General features: G+C 51.1%; 1 protein-coding gene across 1 annotated transcript in view; it reads left to right on the top strand.

Annotated features, from left to right (window-relative positions):
- PHACTR3 (phosphatase and actin regulator 3) overlaps window positions 1-14,669 on the top strand; it is a 47,605-nt gene that overhangs the window by 24,905 nt on the left and 8,031 nt on the right. Inside the window, exon 2 of the mRNA XM_008579700.1 lies at window positions 11,815-11,870. Within this exon, the coding sequence (XP_008577922.1) occupies window positions 11,815-11,870 (56 nt within the window). The remainder of the gene's footprint in view (window positions 1-11,814; window positions 11,871-14,669) is intronic.

Here is a 14,669-nt window from a genome sequence, read left to right as displayed (position 1 = left end):
CCCAGACACTGGGAAGGTGAGAAATGAGTTTCTGGTGTTTACAGGCCACCCAGTTTATGATATTTTTTTATAGCAGCCCACATGCTCTGTACAGCATGTAGGGAGACAAAAAGTAAATAAAAGGTATGGGGAGAAGGGGAGGGAATGGAGGATGGGGCAGTGGGGGGCAGTGCGGCAGGATGGAGGTCCGTGGGTGGGCCGGGCTGGAGCCAGCTGACTTTGAATGTCCCTCAGCCGCTTGTGAGGGTCCAGAGCCTGTTTGTGATTAACTGGGCCTAAAACTGGAGTGCGTTTTATACAAACGCACAGAGTATTTTGGTGGAGTTTTATCACAAATTGGGTTTTCCTGGAATGCACATGTCTTGGAAATTGACAGAAGTGTGCCTTGTCTTATCCATGGCTCTACCTAGAATTCTTCTAAGAATTGGCTGCATTTGTAGCTGACATCATTATGGTGGGTTTTTGTGTAGATGTGAGTATTGGCGGTTTTCATCGTTTTACCTAATGCAGTTGTGTCTGAATACCTACATACTGAAATATGTGTTATTTGATTAAAACTTAGCCTCCTTTTTCCCTCCATTGCGTTACAGATAGGGCATTACACTGATTTTTAAAAATCGTATGTGTAGACGGGTTGGAGTGAGGGGGTAACAGAATAATTACAGAAAGAGGGAGTGGGGTCCCATGGAGTCCAGTGATGTTTGCACAGGGATGAAATGGCGATTTGAGCCATGTGCTGGCCTGCTGGTGTCAGGGAGTCAAGAGAGCTGGAACAACTCTTCTCCTGACCCTGCACTAGGAGATGGATGTCTCTGCCAGAGTGACAGTGTGAGCAGCCACCTGAAACTGCTCCTTGTGGGGCCGTCCCCGGGCACTGTAGACATACGTGGCTGGGCACAGAGTTGGGGAGGGGACAGGGAATAGGAAGTGAATTTGGAGGGGTTGCCGTGGGGGTTGGACCTTGTCCTGAGGACACTAGGAACTGGGCTTGTCATAGGAGTTCAATTTCAAGGTCAGCCTGCTGCTGTGGGAGTGGGTGGAGAGGGGCAGCATGGCAGCCCTGTGGATGGACAGAGGTGGATGGGTGCAGGTAGGACCAAGAGGACTTAGAGATTCCTGGGGTGTTGGCCATGAAGAGTAAGAGGATCCAAAATGTTGCCCAGGGGTCTGGGTGAGGGCTGGATGGTGGCCAGAGCCAGCCTCTGAGACGGGGACGCTGGGTGCTGGGCAAGTATGAGGCGGCAGGGGACATGGTACAGAGTGGTCAGCTTTGGGTGCTTGGATCTCAAGGTGCCTGAGGTCATGTCCTCCCTGGTGTCCAGGACTGCCAGAGACTGTGATGGGGACCCTCTGGGTGTGTGGACCCGCAGCTGGCACCTGCCCAGCGGAGTTGTCAGTGGCTGATGCTCCTACTTGAAGGGTGATTGGGAGGATGGGGACGCTGCTGCTCCCCAATGTGGACACACTCCACCCCTCCCCTGATGCCTCCCTCCTGGGCGCCCACGTCACCCTGGTGTCTGAGGCTCATGTCAATGTCACATCCCTGCATGGACAGTGAGCCGTCTGAGGTGCTGAGCTGTCTGCCCATGGCTGCAGCTGTCTATGCCCCCCTGCACATGCTCATGTTGAATGGGCGCCGAGACGCCGCCTCGCCAGGGAATCCCGTCCCAGGCGGGGCCTCCTACGTTTCTCGGTGACTCAAGTCTGGCTGTGGGCACGAGTGGAGTTCCAGGAAGGAGCCTCCCAGAATAGCCCGGGTGTCCCCGTGGGCGGGTGTCTGTTCTGCAGCTGCGGCTCCTGCCTGTGGAAGGAGTTGCTTCTCACCTCTTGCTCCATACTGTGGTAACTTCAGACGTTGATTTAAACCTCAGCAGTGATGTTTGTGCTGGGATGAAATCGAGATTCGGGGGATGTGCATTTAGTGGGGCAAAGCTGGCCAGTGGGGCTGGGCCAGGGAGTCAGAGCTTGGGGAGCTGGATCTAGCTTCTCCCAGCTGCGTGTCTTTCCCTGAGTCACAGCAGCTGCCACGGGGAGGCTACCAGCTGAGCAGTGTGTGCAGAGGGGACTCAGAACTGCCCTGTAATGAGGGTCTGTGGTGGCGGGGCTTCCACTTCCGTGCCATTTTGTTTAATCCTCACAGGAGTCCCAAGGGCTGGGTATTGGCATCACCTGCTAATGCTCTTCTAGACCAGAGGGTGGGCGAGCCAGCTAGAGCCTTCCCTTGGGAAGCTGTCAGTGTAGAAAAAGGGACGACCTTGCAGGGATACGAGCAGAGGATGGAGGGTTGTTCCAACTGGAGAGGGCTCAGAAGGTGAGAGTGTTTCAACTGAGCCTGATGGGCTGGTGAATAGGAGTTGGAGAGATGGTGAGCGGGAGAGGCAGGGACAGTGCAGTGGGTGTGCGGAGACAGGGGCTCCTGTGCACCAGGCTCCTGTGACCTCCGAGCCCTCCAGTTGTAAACACCACTTGGCGGAGGAGGAAAGTGAGGCTCCGAGCAGCTGAGGGGCTGGGCCAGGTTCAGCAGTCAGAGGGGACAGGACAGAGTCTGCGTCCCAGCAGTCAGATCCATGATGCATGTTCTGCAGGAAAACGAGCTGCTTCCATTGGTGCCACAGACGTGCATGCACTGTGAAGCCTCCTGCCATGGCACGTGGCTTCAGAGGCTCTCCTGGTTTTGTTATTAACCTGTTTGTTAGGACCTGGGTTTGGGTCTTGCTATTTTTCTGGCAATGTGTGCTCATCGGTGGGCATTGATGGCAGAGGTGAGCTAGAGAGGCTGGGAGAGATGCCTGTGGTTGGAGCTTGGCTTTGGGGATGGAAGGACCTGGGCTTGGCTCTCCACCACCATCTACAAGCCGTGTGAGCCCAGCGTACTCTGCTGCTTGGAGCATCAGTTTCCTCATCTCTAGAATGGACATGTTAATGATTCCCACCATACAGAGTCGTTAGAGGAGTAAAAGAAAACACAACACATGTGGGAAGGTGGTGCTTTGTGTGAGGAAGAAGGTGACCATGAAGTTTTCGATTTCTGTGACTCGGTTTCCTGCCTGGTGCAGTGTCAGCTAGGACAGGAACACATTACAGTATTGGGGTTCATGGCCCACACTGAAGCCTGTGATTCCTGTTAGCTAGGGGGAGATGCACCAGCCAGCTGCTGTTCTTGGCCTCCCTTCTCCATGACCCTGCAGCAGCAGCAGGCCAGGTCCTGGGGATGGTGTGCAGGCACCGGGCCACCCAGCAGGGGTGGCAGGGCTGCACCTCTGCCTCTGCACTCCCAGCATTGCCCCACATGCTGGTTCCACCACCTGCCACCCTGGTCGGCCTTTCCCCTCCCAGCCACTGAGCAGGATGTGGCCCACGTCATGACGCCATCTCCTTTGGACAGCTCTTGGGTTCTGGTCTCAGGGTCTCATTTAGCCCTGGGGAGGTCTGCTGACCCAGCCCTGGAAGGAGGCAAGGCCCCATATGGCCGCATCCCTCCCTGGGTGTGTCTGTGAGGCCGTGGGACCCTGCCTTTCCCTGGAGCCCTAAATGGCAATCGTCAGAGTGGCCAGCCCAGGCAGAGCGCTCACTGGACCACAAGTCTGTGCATCATTCCCATCTTCACAGCCCTCTTGTGGGAGCAGGTGGTGGTGTCCTCATTTCCAAGTGGTAAAATTAGGGCTCAGGGAAGGCCAGTCCCTGCTGAGGGCCCCTCAGCTCCCAGGGAGCAGTGGTCAGCCTCCAGTCTAGTCTCGGGGGATGGAACAGCAGTCAGCCACTGGGAGGCTGTGACTCATCCAGCCCGTGTTTGGAGCTGCCCTTGACCCACCCTTCACTTACAGGCTGGGAGGCTGGGTCCTAGGGCAAGTTCTGGATGTGTCTGGCCCCGTGGTGGGTCACCCAATCTTTCATCAGTCTGTCCTTTTCTGCAGGTGCCTAAAGAGCCCACATCAGTAGATGAAGTAGGCAGATCTGGGGGGTGGGCTGCAGCCTGTTTGTTGCATGACCTTTTTATTATTTAAAATATGCATTAATAATAACATCCAGGGGGCTTTTTGTAAAAAGAAAGAAAACACACTCATCCCAGCCCTCAGTGCAACTCGGTGCCTGCTTGCTTGAGCCATCATTTTGCACAGGATCACGTCACAACCTCATCATTTGCCTCTTCCCACAATGTCAGGAGCTTGTCTCCATGTTCCCACTTGTGGAGAGGCTCACAGGGCAATCCAGAGGGCACCCCTCAGACAAGGCCGGTGGCTGTCAGCAGAGGCACAACATGGTGTCGTGTGAGTCTGAGCAGAAAGGCCACTGCTGCAGCCGTGCTGCTGTTCAGGAACAATGTGGAGAGACATTAGCATAGAGAGAGGTTGGTCTGTGCACTCCCTCCCTGGCACAAGCCTGACACAGAGGTAGCATCTGATGGGAGTGAGGTGTCTGATAGAAAAGACTGTGAGTGTCTGATGGAGAGGGTGAGTGAGTTTCTGTTGGAGGAGGTTGTGAGCATCTGATGGAGAGACTGTGAGTGTCTGATGCAGAGTGTGAGTGTCTGATGGAAAAGGCTGTGAGTGTCTGGAGCTGGTGTGAGTGAGCGATGGAAGAGACTGTGAGTGAGTGTGAGTGAGTGATGGAAAGGGAGGTAAGTGAGGGTGTAAGTGAGTGTCTGATGGAAGAGGGTGTGTCTGAAGGAGGAGAGTGTGAGTGTCTGGTGCAGGAGTGTCTCCTGGCGGTCCAGGCCTGCAAGGAGGCTGCCAGCAGGAGGGCGGCGGCAGCTGTTTGCTGAGGCTGGAAGGACTTGGGCTCATCACCCCAGGTGAACAATACTGATGCTCATAATCATGCTAATAATAATGCCACCTATTGGTGTGCCAGCTTCCTCCTTGTGTTTAGTGTTCTTGACCCTCCCAGCATCCCTGCGGGTTGGTGGGGCAGGAGTTCACCCAGGCAGTCAGGCGCTCGGGTAGGGAGGCATTAGCCCCTGTCAGCCAGCTCGCAGGTAGCAGAGCTGGAACTTGAACTCAAACTCTGTGCTGGTGCCGTTGCCCCTCAGTGCTGATCCAGGAATGGAAATCTGATGGCCTTCTACAGCTATGATGCATGTGGATGGGACAACCACATCATGTCCTCCAGAACCTGCTGCAGTGCCCTGCCCATCTGTCTGTGGGCAGTCTCATCAGTGCCAACTCCAGACCATGCCCCTAGCCACCCTTTCCTCTTGTCCTTTGGCACCTGCTCACTAACTGTGTTTCCTCCTGTGTTCTCAGCACAGGCCAGGTGTGCAGCAGGTGACTGCTACAAATCTGTCAAGTGGCAGACAGACCCAGGGAGCCCCGGGGGATCACCTGCTTGGCTGTCCTGCTTCCCGACAGCCCCCTTTAGCCCCCACAAGGACTCCCTCCACACTTGAACATATTGACCCCCTCTCAAGGGTGTGTGATGCTCTATACCTTCATCTCCTGTTTAAGTCCCCAGGGCCTGTTGTGCCTTTTCCTGGTCCCCCCACCCAGACCCCACCTCCCTGCAGTCCCCACCCTTGTGTGCGCACCAGCAGGGGCTGGGTGGGGAGATGGGCAGATGCTTCTCCCTGTCTCTGGCGTTCCTTTTCCTGGTGTCGCTCCCATGCAATCATGGCACTTTAATTAGCTGCCACATTCAGGCTGTCTCAGTAGGGAGAGTCAGAAATAGACTGTGGCTTCCCCAGCTCCAGGTGGCAGCACCATCTCTGAATCAGGAGAAGGGAGTGGGGGCGGGGAGAGTCGGGAGTCCCGCAGGCTCTGCACCCCCGCTGTCCCCCCAGGGATGCAGCTGCCTCAGCTCGTGCCGGGGTGTGTTTCTAGCAGTTCCTTGGGGAGCACCAGAGCGAGGGGGGCTCCCGCAGCATCCATCCCCCGAGCCACGCCTGAGAGTGCTGTGGAGTGTGGGGGAAGGAACTGATGTCATTCATTTCTTCCCTTCCTTACACGGTGACATTTGCCTGTGCCAGGCACTGGGTCCCCTCCCGTAGAGCTTCATGACTAGTAGGGGAGGCCTCGTTCAACCCCTTTTCCTGGGCCATGGCTCTGTCCACAAAATGTCCGTGTCATACTACGTGTCAGCCAGGGGTCACATGCTGCAGGCGGGGTGGCCCTCGCCCCCACCCATCTGTCCCATTGGCCAGGCCTCTAGCCCCAAGTCCTGCCAGCGGGTGTTCTGTAGTCCCCGCCTCGGTCCTCCCTGCTATGGAACCAGACATGGGTTCTGGTTTCAGCCTCAGCAGCTCCTGGTCCCCGTCACCTCTCTGAGCCTTGAGGGTCTCCTCTGTACAGTGGGTGTCATAATTGTCTGCCCTTGACATCAGAATGGTTGGCACTGCCTTCTGGAAGCCTCACCTCTGCATGAAGAGTTGAGCTGGGTTTTAAGTAACAGGTAGACAAAATAGTATCTTTTACATATATTTAGTCTAGCGGGTATTAGAATTTGCAGTGTTCTTTCTCTAGAGCCAGTATCTTCCTCAAGTCTTGGACATTTCATGGGGACCTCAGCCACTCGTGGGTCTGCCACGCCTGTCCTTGGTACCTGATGGGGTCTGAGCAGGTCCGCAATGCTTGGTAGCAGGTTCAGATCTGTCCTTTCTAGGACACCAGTCTGAAAGCATCCAGAGAGTATTTGCAAATGCAAATCCAGTCCTAGCACATCCTTACCCCATCTTGCCCCTGTTTGCTTCAAAAACTTCAGTGCCTTTCTGAGGATCAAGGAATAAATCCAGACTCCTTACCATGGATGCCAGATTGTGCAGGTCCCACTCCTGCTCAGTGCCCCAGCCTCAGCACATGTGCACCTCCATCAGCCTAAGGGACACTTGCAGTATTCCATCGACTGCAGGGCCTTTGCACACACCCTCCCCTCTGGGCCCAGCGCTCTTCCCTCTCCTCCTCTCTTAGTGACCCTGCTCACACTTTGGATCTCAACTCAAGTACCACCTGCTTGGGGAGCCGCCCCTGTCCAGGTCAGTCCATCTCCCTGGCAGGAGTGAGTCGAGATTGGAACGCTGGCCTGGCCCTATTGGATTTGCAGCACCACACTTAGTCTGCTCATCATTAGAGCTCTTCCCTGGTGATCAAGGGTCCTCTGGCTTGGCCCAGCCCCCTCTGCTGGTAAGAATCACACTGGAAGGGGCTTGGGGCCCACAGTGCTGTCTGGGGCTCAGTCCTCCTCTCCAGCCACAGGTTCCTGGTGCCCTCTGGGTAGAGAGGTAGGTTAGTGATGACCCAGTGGGGTCTTGACCTGAATGCACTTTTGCTCTGATCACAGCTGTGGACCTACAGGGCTGCCCACCCGAGCACAGCTGGTTCTAGTTCATTCAGAATTGCCCTGGGGGCCAGCTGTGGCCTGACTACTAGTAACATTGGTTGAGAAGCCTGGCAGCCAGATGAAGCCCTTGCAATAAGTGATAAGACCAGACCTGCCTTTGTTCCTTGGGGCCAGTGGCATGGATCTTGGTGGTGAGATGCCCACACTTTCCCAAGATATGTGAACTTACTACTAGTAACATTGGTTGAGAAGCCTGGCAGCCAGATGAAGCCCTTGCAATAAGTGATAATACCAGACCTGCCTTTGTTCCTTGGGGCCAGTGGCATGGATCTTGGTGGTGAGATGCCCACACTTTCCCAAGATATGTGAACTGGATAAAATGCCTTTCTGGGAACTCAGTCCCTGGGCAGCTGACAGCTCACAGGTTGGGTTTTCTTGAGAAGTTACTTTATCCCAAATTACACTTTTGTGCATTATCTCATTGGATTCTCAGAACTCCATGAAGCTCTATTATTAGTCATCATGTTAGACGAGAAAGTCAAGGCTCCAGAAAGAAAGATTGGGGCATTGGTCAGGTTTGAGGAAGTACACAGCCTCAGCCCTCCAGTGTCCCTGCAGGTTTCCCTGTTTGGGAAGCTGGTGGTCCCAGCCTGGCTCTGCCTGGGTCTGAGTGTGGATGTGGGTCTGGTGGACACTTGGGTTGAGCCAGGCAGAGGTCAGGACTGAGAAGGAAGACAGCTCGTGAGCAACGTGATGTGAGGAGGTGTGCAAAAGGCTGCACAGAGTGGGACTGAATTTGGTTTAATCTGGGAAGACCATGGTGTAGCAAGACCCGAAGGCGCTGGCTAGGGAAGTGGAGGAAGAATTGGCTCTCAGGACCAGGGAGCAGAGGCAGGTGGAAGGAGGTGAGGGTATCCCTGAGACAGCCCACACCCTCCTTCTGCCTCTCCCAGCTCACACCCGGGGACGGGGAGGTGACTGGACTAGGAGCCTCCGGCCTCATGGTGTCTGTGTTACTTCCCACAGGCCACCATTCCAACACAGCTGCTGCCTCGCAGCCAGAGGAGGGGTGTGAAGGAAACCACATCCCACCTGGAGACAGGACCTGTGGTGCGCCCACTCCTGCCTTGGCTCGAGTGGTGTCTGATTGTTATTGCTATATAAAGTGCCTGCACCCCTGCCCGTTTTCATCCTTCTCTCAGAGCCATTCTGTAGCCAGAGTTGGGGCCATGTGGTCCAGCTTGTCCCTTCCTCTCCCATGACAGCCTGGTCCATCAACCCTCAGACCTGGTGGATGGCAGGCCCTCTTGCTGTCCGATTTTATAGAGGCTCAGATATATCAAGGAGTGAGCTCACCCCTGTGTGCCCAGCTCTGAAGGGGAGACCCCTCAGGCCTTAAATTCAGGCCTTCAGACACCACTGTTACTCTGCCCTTTCTAGTTTTTTACAGCTGTATGGGGGAGTACTGCATGTAGGTATTTTTTTTAAATGCCTGTGTACAATCTCAGAAATATTTGTTGAGAACCTAATAATAATGGTGATCATAATAACCACAGCAAAAGCAGTAAGAACAGCTCACACTTACTGTGCAGTCATTAGTTGCAGGTCTGGCATTGAGCTAGACCTTTCTCAGGCATTATCTCATTTCATATGCACAGCACCCCTGGGAGGGAAGGAAACCTCTCCTATTTGACAGACAAGGGTCTGTGGCTTACCCAAAGCCACAAGGGTGGTCTGGGCTAGAGTCCATATGTGAACCTGGCCAACAGTAAACCCTGTGAAATTCCCAGAAAGGCCTGGCCAAGGTGCTGAGTCGTGTTTTGGACTGTACTGGTGGTGTTTGGGCCTCAAGTGCAGTAGGATGCTGGTCAGAAGGAGGGGCGGGCTGCCTGGGACAGGCATGATGAGCTCCGGTCTGACCAGTACAGCTCGCTTCCAGGCCCAGGCTGCTGTGCTGAGTCTCCTGTGGTCTCTGCAGCTTTTTGGAAGTGTACTTGGAGGATGGTGTGTGGGACAGGAGAAGCTTCCTGGTAGCAGAGGGACAGAACATATGTGGGAAGGAGCAGTGAGGCCACCCAGAGAACAAAGCACTGTTGGGAATGCTTTTCTGAAGAAAAGTGTGCATTGAAGGCATGAGACGTGACGTCTGAAAGATGTATACCCGATGCCCTTACTTACAGACATCCTTGAAACAATAATGATGACTTCTTGGCAAATTACTATATTCCAAGCAAACATTGTTATCAAACACTTCTATGTGTTATCTCAATCAATTCTCAAAACTCTATGAAGATCTATTGTTTAGTCCTCATTTTAGATGAGAAGACAAAACTCAGAGAAGTTAAGTAAACTGCCCAAGGTCTCACAGCTTGGAAAGGACAATTCTCAAACTTGGGTCTCAAATTTTTGTCCTCCTACTTCCAAAGCCCATCCTCTACTGTCTGTCACACCATTTTCCTGGGCCAGGACCCCCGAAACATCCTTGGGGATGACCTCTTATGAGCAGGACTAGAGGGACCCTTGCCTTCCTGCAACAGAGATGGGATTGCAGCTGCCCAGACACTGCAGAGCTGACCATGTCATCGCCCTGCTCAGGAGCCTTCGCTGGCTCCTCACTACACACAAGATAAAGTCCAATCATGTAGCATGTCTTTCAAGACCCTGTAAGGCTTAACTCCAACAAATCATTCTAGCCCTATTCCCTGTTGCTCCTGCTTCAATCCCCACAAGCCCTCTAGTCACCCGGACAGCTCCAGTTTCCTGCTATCTATCTTTTACCTTGCTCCAGCTCCAAGACCCTTGCACATACTGCTCCCCCATATGTGGATTCTGCACAACCCTGTTGAAAGTTTCCTCTTCCAGGAAGCCTGCCTTGATCACTCCCTTGATCTCCCCCCAGTCTTCAAGCTCAGCACGTGAGCAGTTAAGAGACACTGTCTACAGAGGTGTGACCTTCCCACAGCTGGCTCCTTCTTTCCATTCAGGTTTCAGGAAATGTATCTCCCCCCAATGCCCCTGCCCCATCACTCATCCATCATGACCCCAGTTATATTTCCTTTGTGACACTGACTACTCTCTGAGATGGTTTTGCCTGTTTGTTTATTGTTTGTCCACCTTTCCCACTAGGCTGAGCTTTCCAAAGCAGGGAAGGCTTACCTTGTTCAGCCCTGTGTCCTGGAGGCTTGGCACAGTGCCTGACACATAACAAATATTCCATAATCATTTACTGAGTGATGGAATGAATGGCACTTGGGGTGTTTTGGCCAGACTGCAGGGAGCAATGTGCAGTGAGCTAGGTTTTACATGCATTGCTTGGGACAGATGAGGGAGGCACTTGCCCCTGGGTTCCAGCCAGCAAGTGTCAGGGGGCAGGTTGGGTCTCATGGAACATGAAGACAGGATGTGGAAGCAACCACCCACAGAGCTCGAAGACACACAAAGCCCCGAGGGAAGCCAAACCATGAACTGTTGTGTTTGAGTGTGGAGGGAGGAGCAGCTGAACCTTGGTGACACCCTAGGCTTTGTGCTGGGACAGAGACAAATATTTCTGGAGGCAACATCCTCTTTGGGGCAAAGTATTATGACCCCAAATTGTGGGCATTCAACTCCTTAGCCTGGTTGTCTCCCTTGCAGAGGCTAACAGATATAGAAGTAGGAAGATTTCTGGCTCTAATCCAAGGACGACATTATTTTAGTTACAAAAATAATTGGAGCTTGGCATTAATTTTGGCTATTTATGCCTCCCTCTCCTGATAAGCCTTTTATTTGCTTTTGTTTTTGTTTTTAATTTTTAATTTTTGGCTGCACCCTCCAACTCTCTCAGTGAGAGACCATTTGAAAAAGAAATCATTTGTCTTCATATCGCACACGCGGTCTGGGCTGGTGGCGGGAGAGGACTGTGCGTGTGGGTGGGCTCAGCTCCTTTAGCTGCGCTGGCTGGAGATTCCCAGCTTTTATTCAGCACTCGAGCTGTGCGCTCACTGGCAAGAGGCGGGAGGCTCCTGCTGCGTCCTTAGACACTCCCCCTGCACTGGCGGGGCAGAGGAGATGCTGCTCAACAGGCAAAAAGCAGGAAGGAGAGCTTGGTGCTCCCAGGGCTTGTCTCCAGCAGAAGGCATGAATCTCTGGGCGTCTCTGGAACCTTCAGAAGCCTGAAGGCAGGTGGTGCTGCCCACCCCTCCCTAAGCTGGTGGGCAGGAAAAAGAATTCCTGAATGGATCTCTGCATTGCTTAGACACACTGCCTGGGGAACAGTCCAGACCGGGGAGGTTTGGGCGACGGATCTGGAAAATGAAGACCTGCACATCTGGAGTTGGAGCAAGGACTAATCTAGTAGTAGCTCTGTGACAGGGCAGCTTTTGCTCCCCCCTGGGAGTCTGACTCAGTTTTGCCAGCAATCAAGAGGCAGCCACTAGAGGTTCACTTCCTCCCACTTTTTGGGAAGCAATCTTTAGGGGGTGTGCCAACCACCTCGCACCCTCACAGACCCTGGGTGGAATTTGCAGTCACCATGGTGCAAAATGTAATTCTAGTGTTTTTCCGCAGACGGCTGAGCCAAAGACCTGCTGTGGAGGAGCTGGAGAGAAGAAATATCTTGAAACGTGAGTAGCTAGTGATTCCTCTCGAGGTTTTCCCTCACGTGTGCTTAGGCTTTTGCGTGAATACTGAGCTCCTGTAACCTAGCCCATCTCTGCAGGCTTAATGCTCCTTGTACCCATTAAATCTGAGCAGCTGAGGAATTCTGAAAGCAAGCCCCTGCAATTGATACACACAGAAACATTCCCTCTTAAAATTTTGAAAATAAAAGCTTTCCACCTAGCATAATTAAAGGCGTTCCTGTTTTCAGGGTTATTAGTCCTGTAGATCTAAGGAGATGAATCTATACCCTTTTTGCATGTTGGGTTTCAATCAGGTTTTCCTGGCAGTTTTGTATGGGGCTCCTAATGGCCACAGAAATCACAGGCAAGGTGTGGAGAGTGTCATAAATCCTAACAGAAAAGGACACACCCCGGTTGTCACACCTAGGAGGAGGAAAGCAGTCACCTCAAAGGAACACTGAAACCACGGAAACTTTCCTGTGCCTCAGAACTCTGAGTCCAGGACTCTCTGCCCCTTTGAGCCTAGTGCCCCCTTGAGTTTCCTGGGCTGGGTATACAGTTACAGCATGTGCTGAACATAGGTGTCCATGAATAACCTCCATGGTATAGAGAACAATATTCCATTTCATTAAAATCATTGGCAATTTGGGGTTGTAAAACCCCATCAAAAATGTTACTCAGATAGTCTTCGATCTGGTCAACAGACTCCAGTTTTTAAAACATTGTCTACAAAAAGTGTCTTCTAAGGGCCTGGATTTTTTAAATATTTTCTTTCTTTTTTTCTCTCTTTATGTAATGAACATGCAGGCATTTTTTGAGTTCAGTTTTTTATTAGTGAACATCCTTTTACAAAATTATAACAGTACCAAGACTGACTTGTCAGAAAGCAGACCACAGAGCCCCTGTGGGTCTGGGTACTGAACTCTGATTTCTCTCTCCTTTTTTGCCACAGTGCCTATGTTAACTGCCTAAAACAATTCCCTTCTTCATAGATTGCTGAAAATGTTTAACCCTAAGAGTAAGATCCCTCGTATTACTTTTTAAATAAAGATATGTTGACTACTCTTTTATGTTATATTAACTAGGCCATGTCTGAAAATTTAAAGAAAAGCTTTCCATTGATAACATATGCTTAATTAAGTAGGCAGATAGAAAAGTCTAGCTGTTTCAGTTATCAAATATTTGAATTTTTAAAAATTAAGTCACTTCTTTGTAAAGCTTGTAAGTCATAGAGATGCCACTAAAAGTAATAGTCCAGACTTGAACCAGGCAGGTTCAAAACTTGTGAAGTGCCCCACTTTGAGTAGTCTGCTGCCCACAACAGGAAGGGAGTACAGCGGCCCAGGCTTTCACCCCGAGGACCTTTCTCCTTTCAGTAGTAGGTTCTTCCTCCTGTTGTGGGCAGCCAGGTCCTCCCACCAGCAAGTGCTTCTAATTGTGCTATTCTTTGCAAATAAATGTTGAAGCCTTAAAAATAAAACTTGGTTTGGTGAATAGACAGCTAGCAAGTGGATACCAGAACTGACTGCACTCACCTCAGTGCACAAAAGGGAAAATAGATTTCCTGTGCAGTAGCCATGGCAATCCTGCCATAAACACTGCACCTGCATGAGCAAACCACAGATTTGTCCTTAGCTTGGAAGCCTTCTCAATTGTCATGGGAGGACCTGAGAATTTCACTACAAAGTTTATGATGAGCGTGTGGTTTGTTTTCTTTTGTTCTGTGGGGATGAGAAAAGCGTAACCATAAATAGAACATCATACCATCATATACACAGGCCCTTGAAACATGGGACTTCAAAGACTCATGCTATACTGAATTTTCTGTTTATAATCAGTTCTTAGAATATCATCCTTTGTATTTGCTTCCCTTCAAGTGGGGAACTCATGACAAATTGCGATCATATCTGAGGAGCACTCAGAACCCTGCCTGTGTATTTATGGATATAAGCGCATAAGGCATGGTGGCCCCTTTATATACAATCGTAATGATAACTCTTTATCAGGCCCAATCTGCACCAGGCATTGCACTCAGTGCTTGGCGTTTTTTCCCTCATTTAATCATTACAACAAATTTGTGAGGCTTGCACTGCTTTCCCCATTTTACTTGTGAAGAAGCTAGGGCTTGGAGAGGTAATATGACTTTTTAACAAACGAATAATGGCAAGAGGACAAAGCTAGAGTTCAACCCAAGGTTTGCCTAGCACCATTGTCCATGTTCCTAATCACTGCATTAGAGGCAATAATAACTTCCTGAATATTTTTTGGAAGATTGGTGTAGAACTGTTCAAGCTACTGGAGCTATCTCCAAAAATATGGATATAGAGGCCCCAATTATGAATCCTTTGTTTCTCATAAGGCACAATGTTTTCTGGGTCTGGGAACAAGAGATTGCCAAACATGTCACTAAGGGGAAATTAGAGGGAGAAGCAAGTGGGCTTGGGCTATCAGGAAGGACTTCTTGGAGGAGGTGTTCGACAGAATGCCAGCTCAGAGAAGCATTCTGACAGGGACTTTCAAAGATCAACTCTCCAGAGACCCTGCTGTGCTCATATAACCTTGGTAATGATCATGACATTTTTCACTATTAAAAAGCCAAAGACTTGATTTTGCTTCAGTTTTTTCACATAGAGACTAGACTTGGGATTTGTCCATGGACTCTTTTTAAGAAATCTGAAGAATTAATTTAATATCACACTAAAATCCTTCATGGCTGGACTTATATGTGATACTTTGGCAATTTTTTTTTCTAATTGTATCATCACCTTTCTGATTATAGCTTCCAAGTATGGTTTCTTTTGG

The sequence above is a fragment of the Galeopterus variegatus genome, unplaced genomic scaffold, assembly GCF_000696425.1.
Source record: "Galeopterus variegatus unplaced genomic scaffold, G_variegatus-3.0.2 Scaffold1944, whole genome shotgun sequence".
Taxonomy (NCBI): Eukaryota; Metazoa; Chordata; class Mammalia; order Dermoptera; family Cynocephalidae; genus Galeopterus; species Galeopterus variegatus.
Note: the sequence above shows the minus strand (reverse complement) of the source record. Positions and strands in the feature narration are given on the sequence as shown.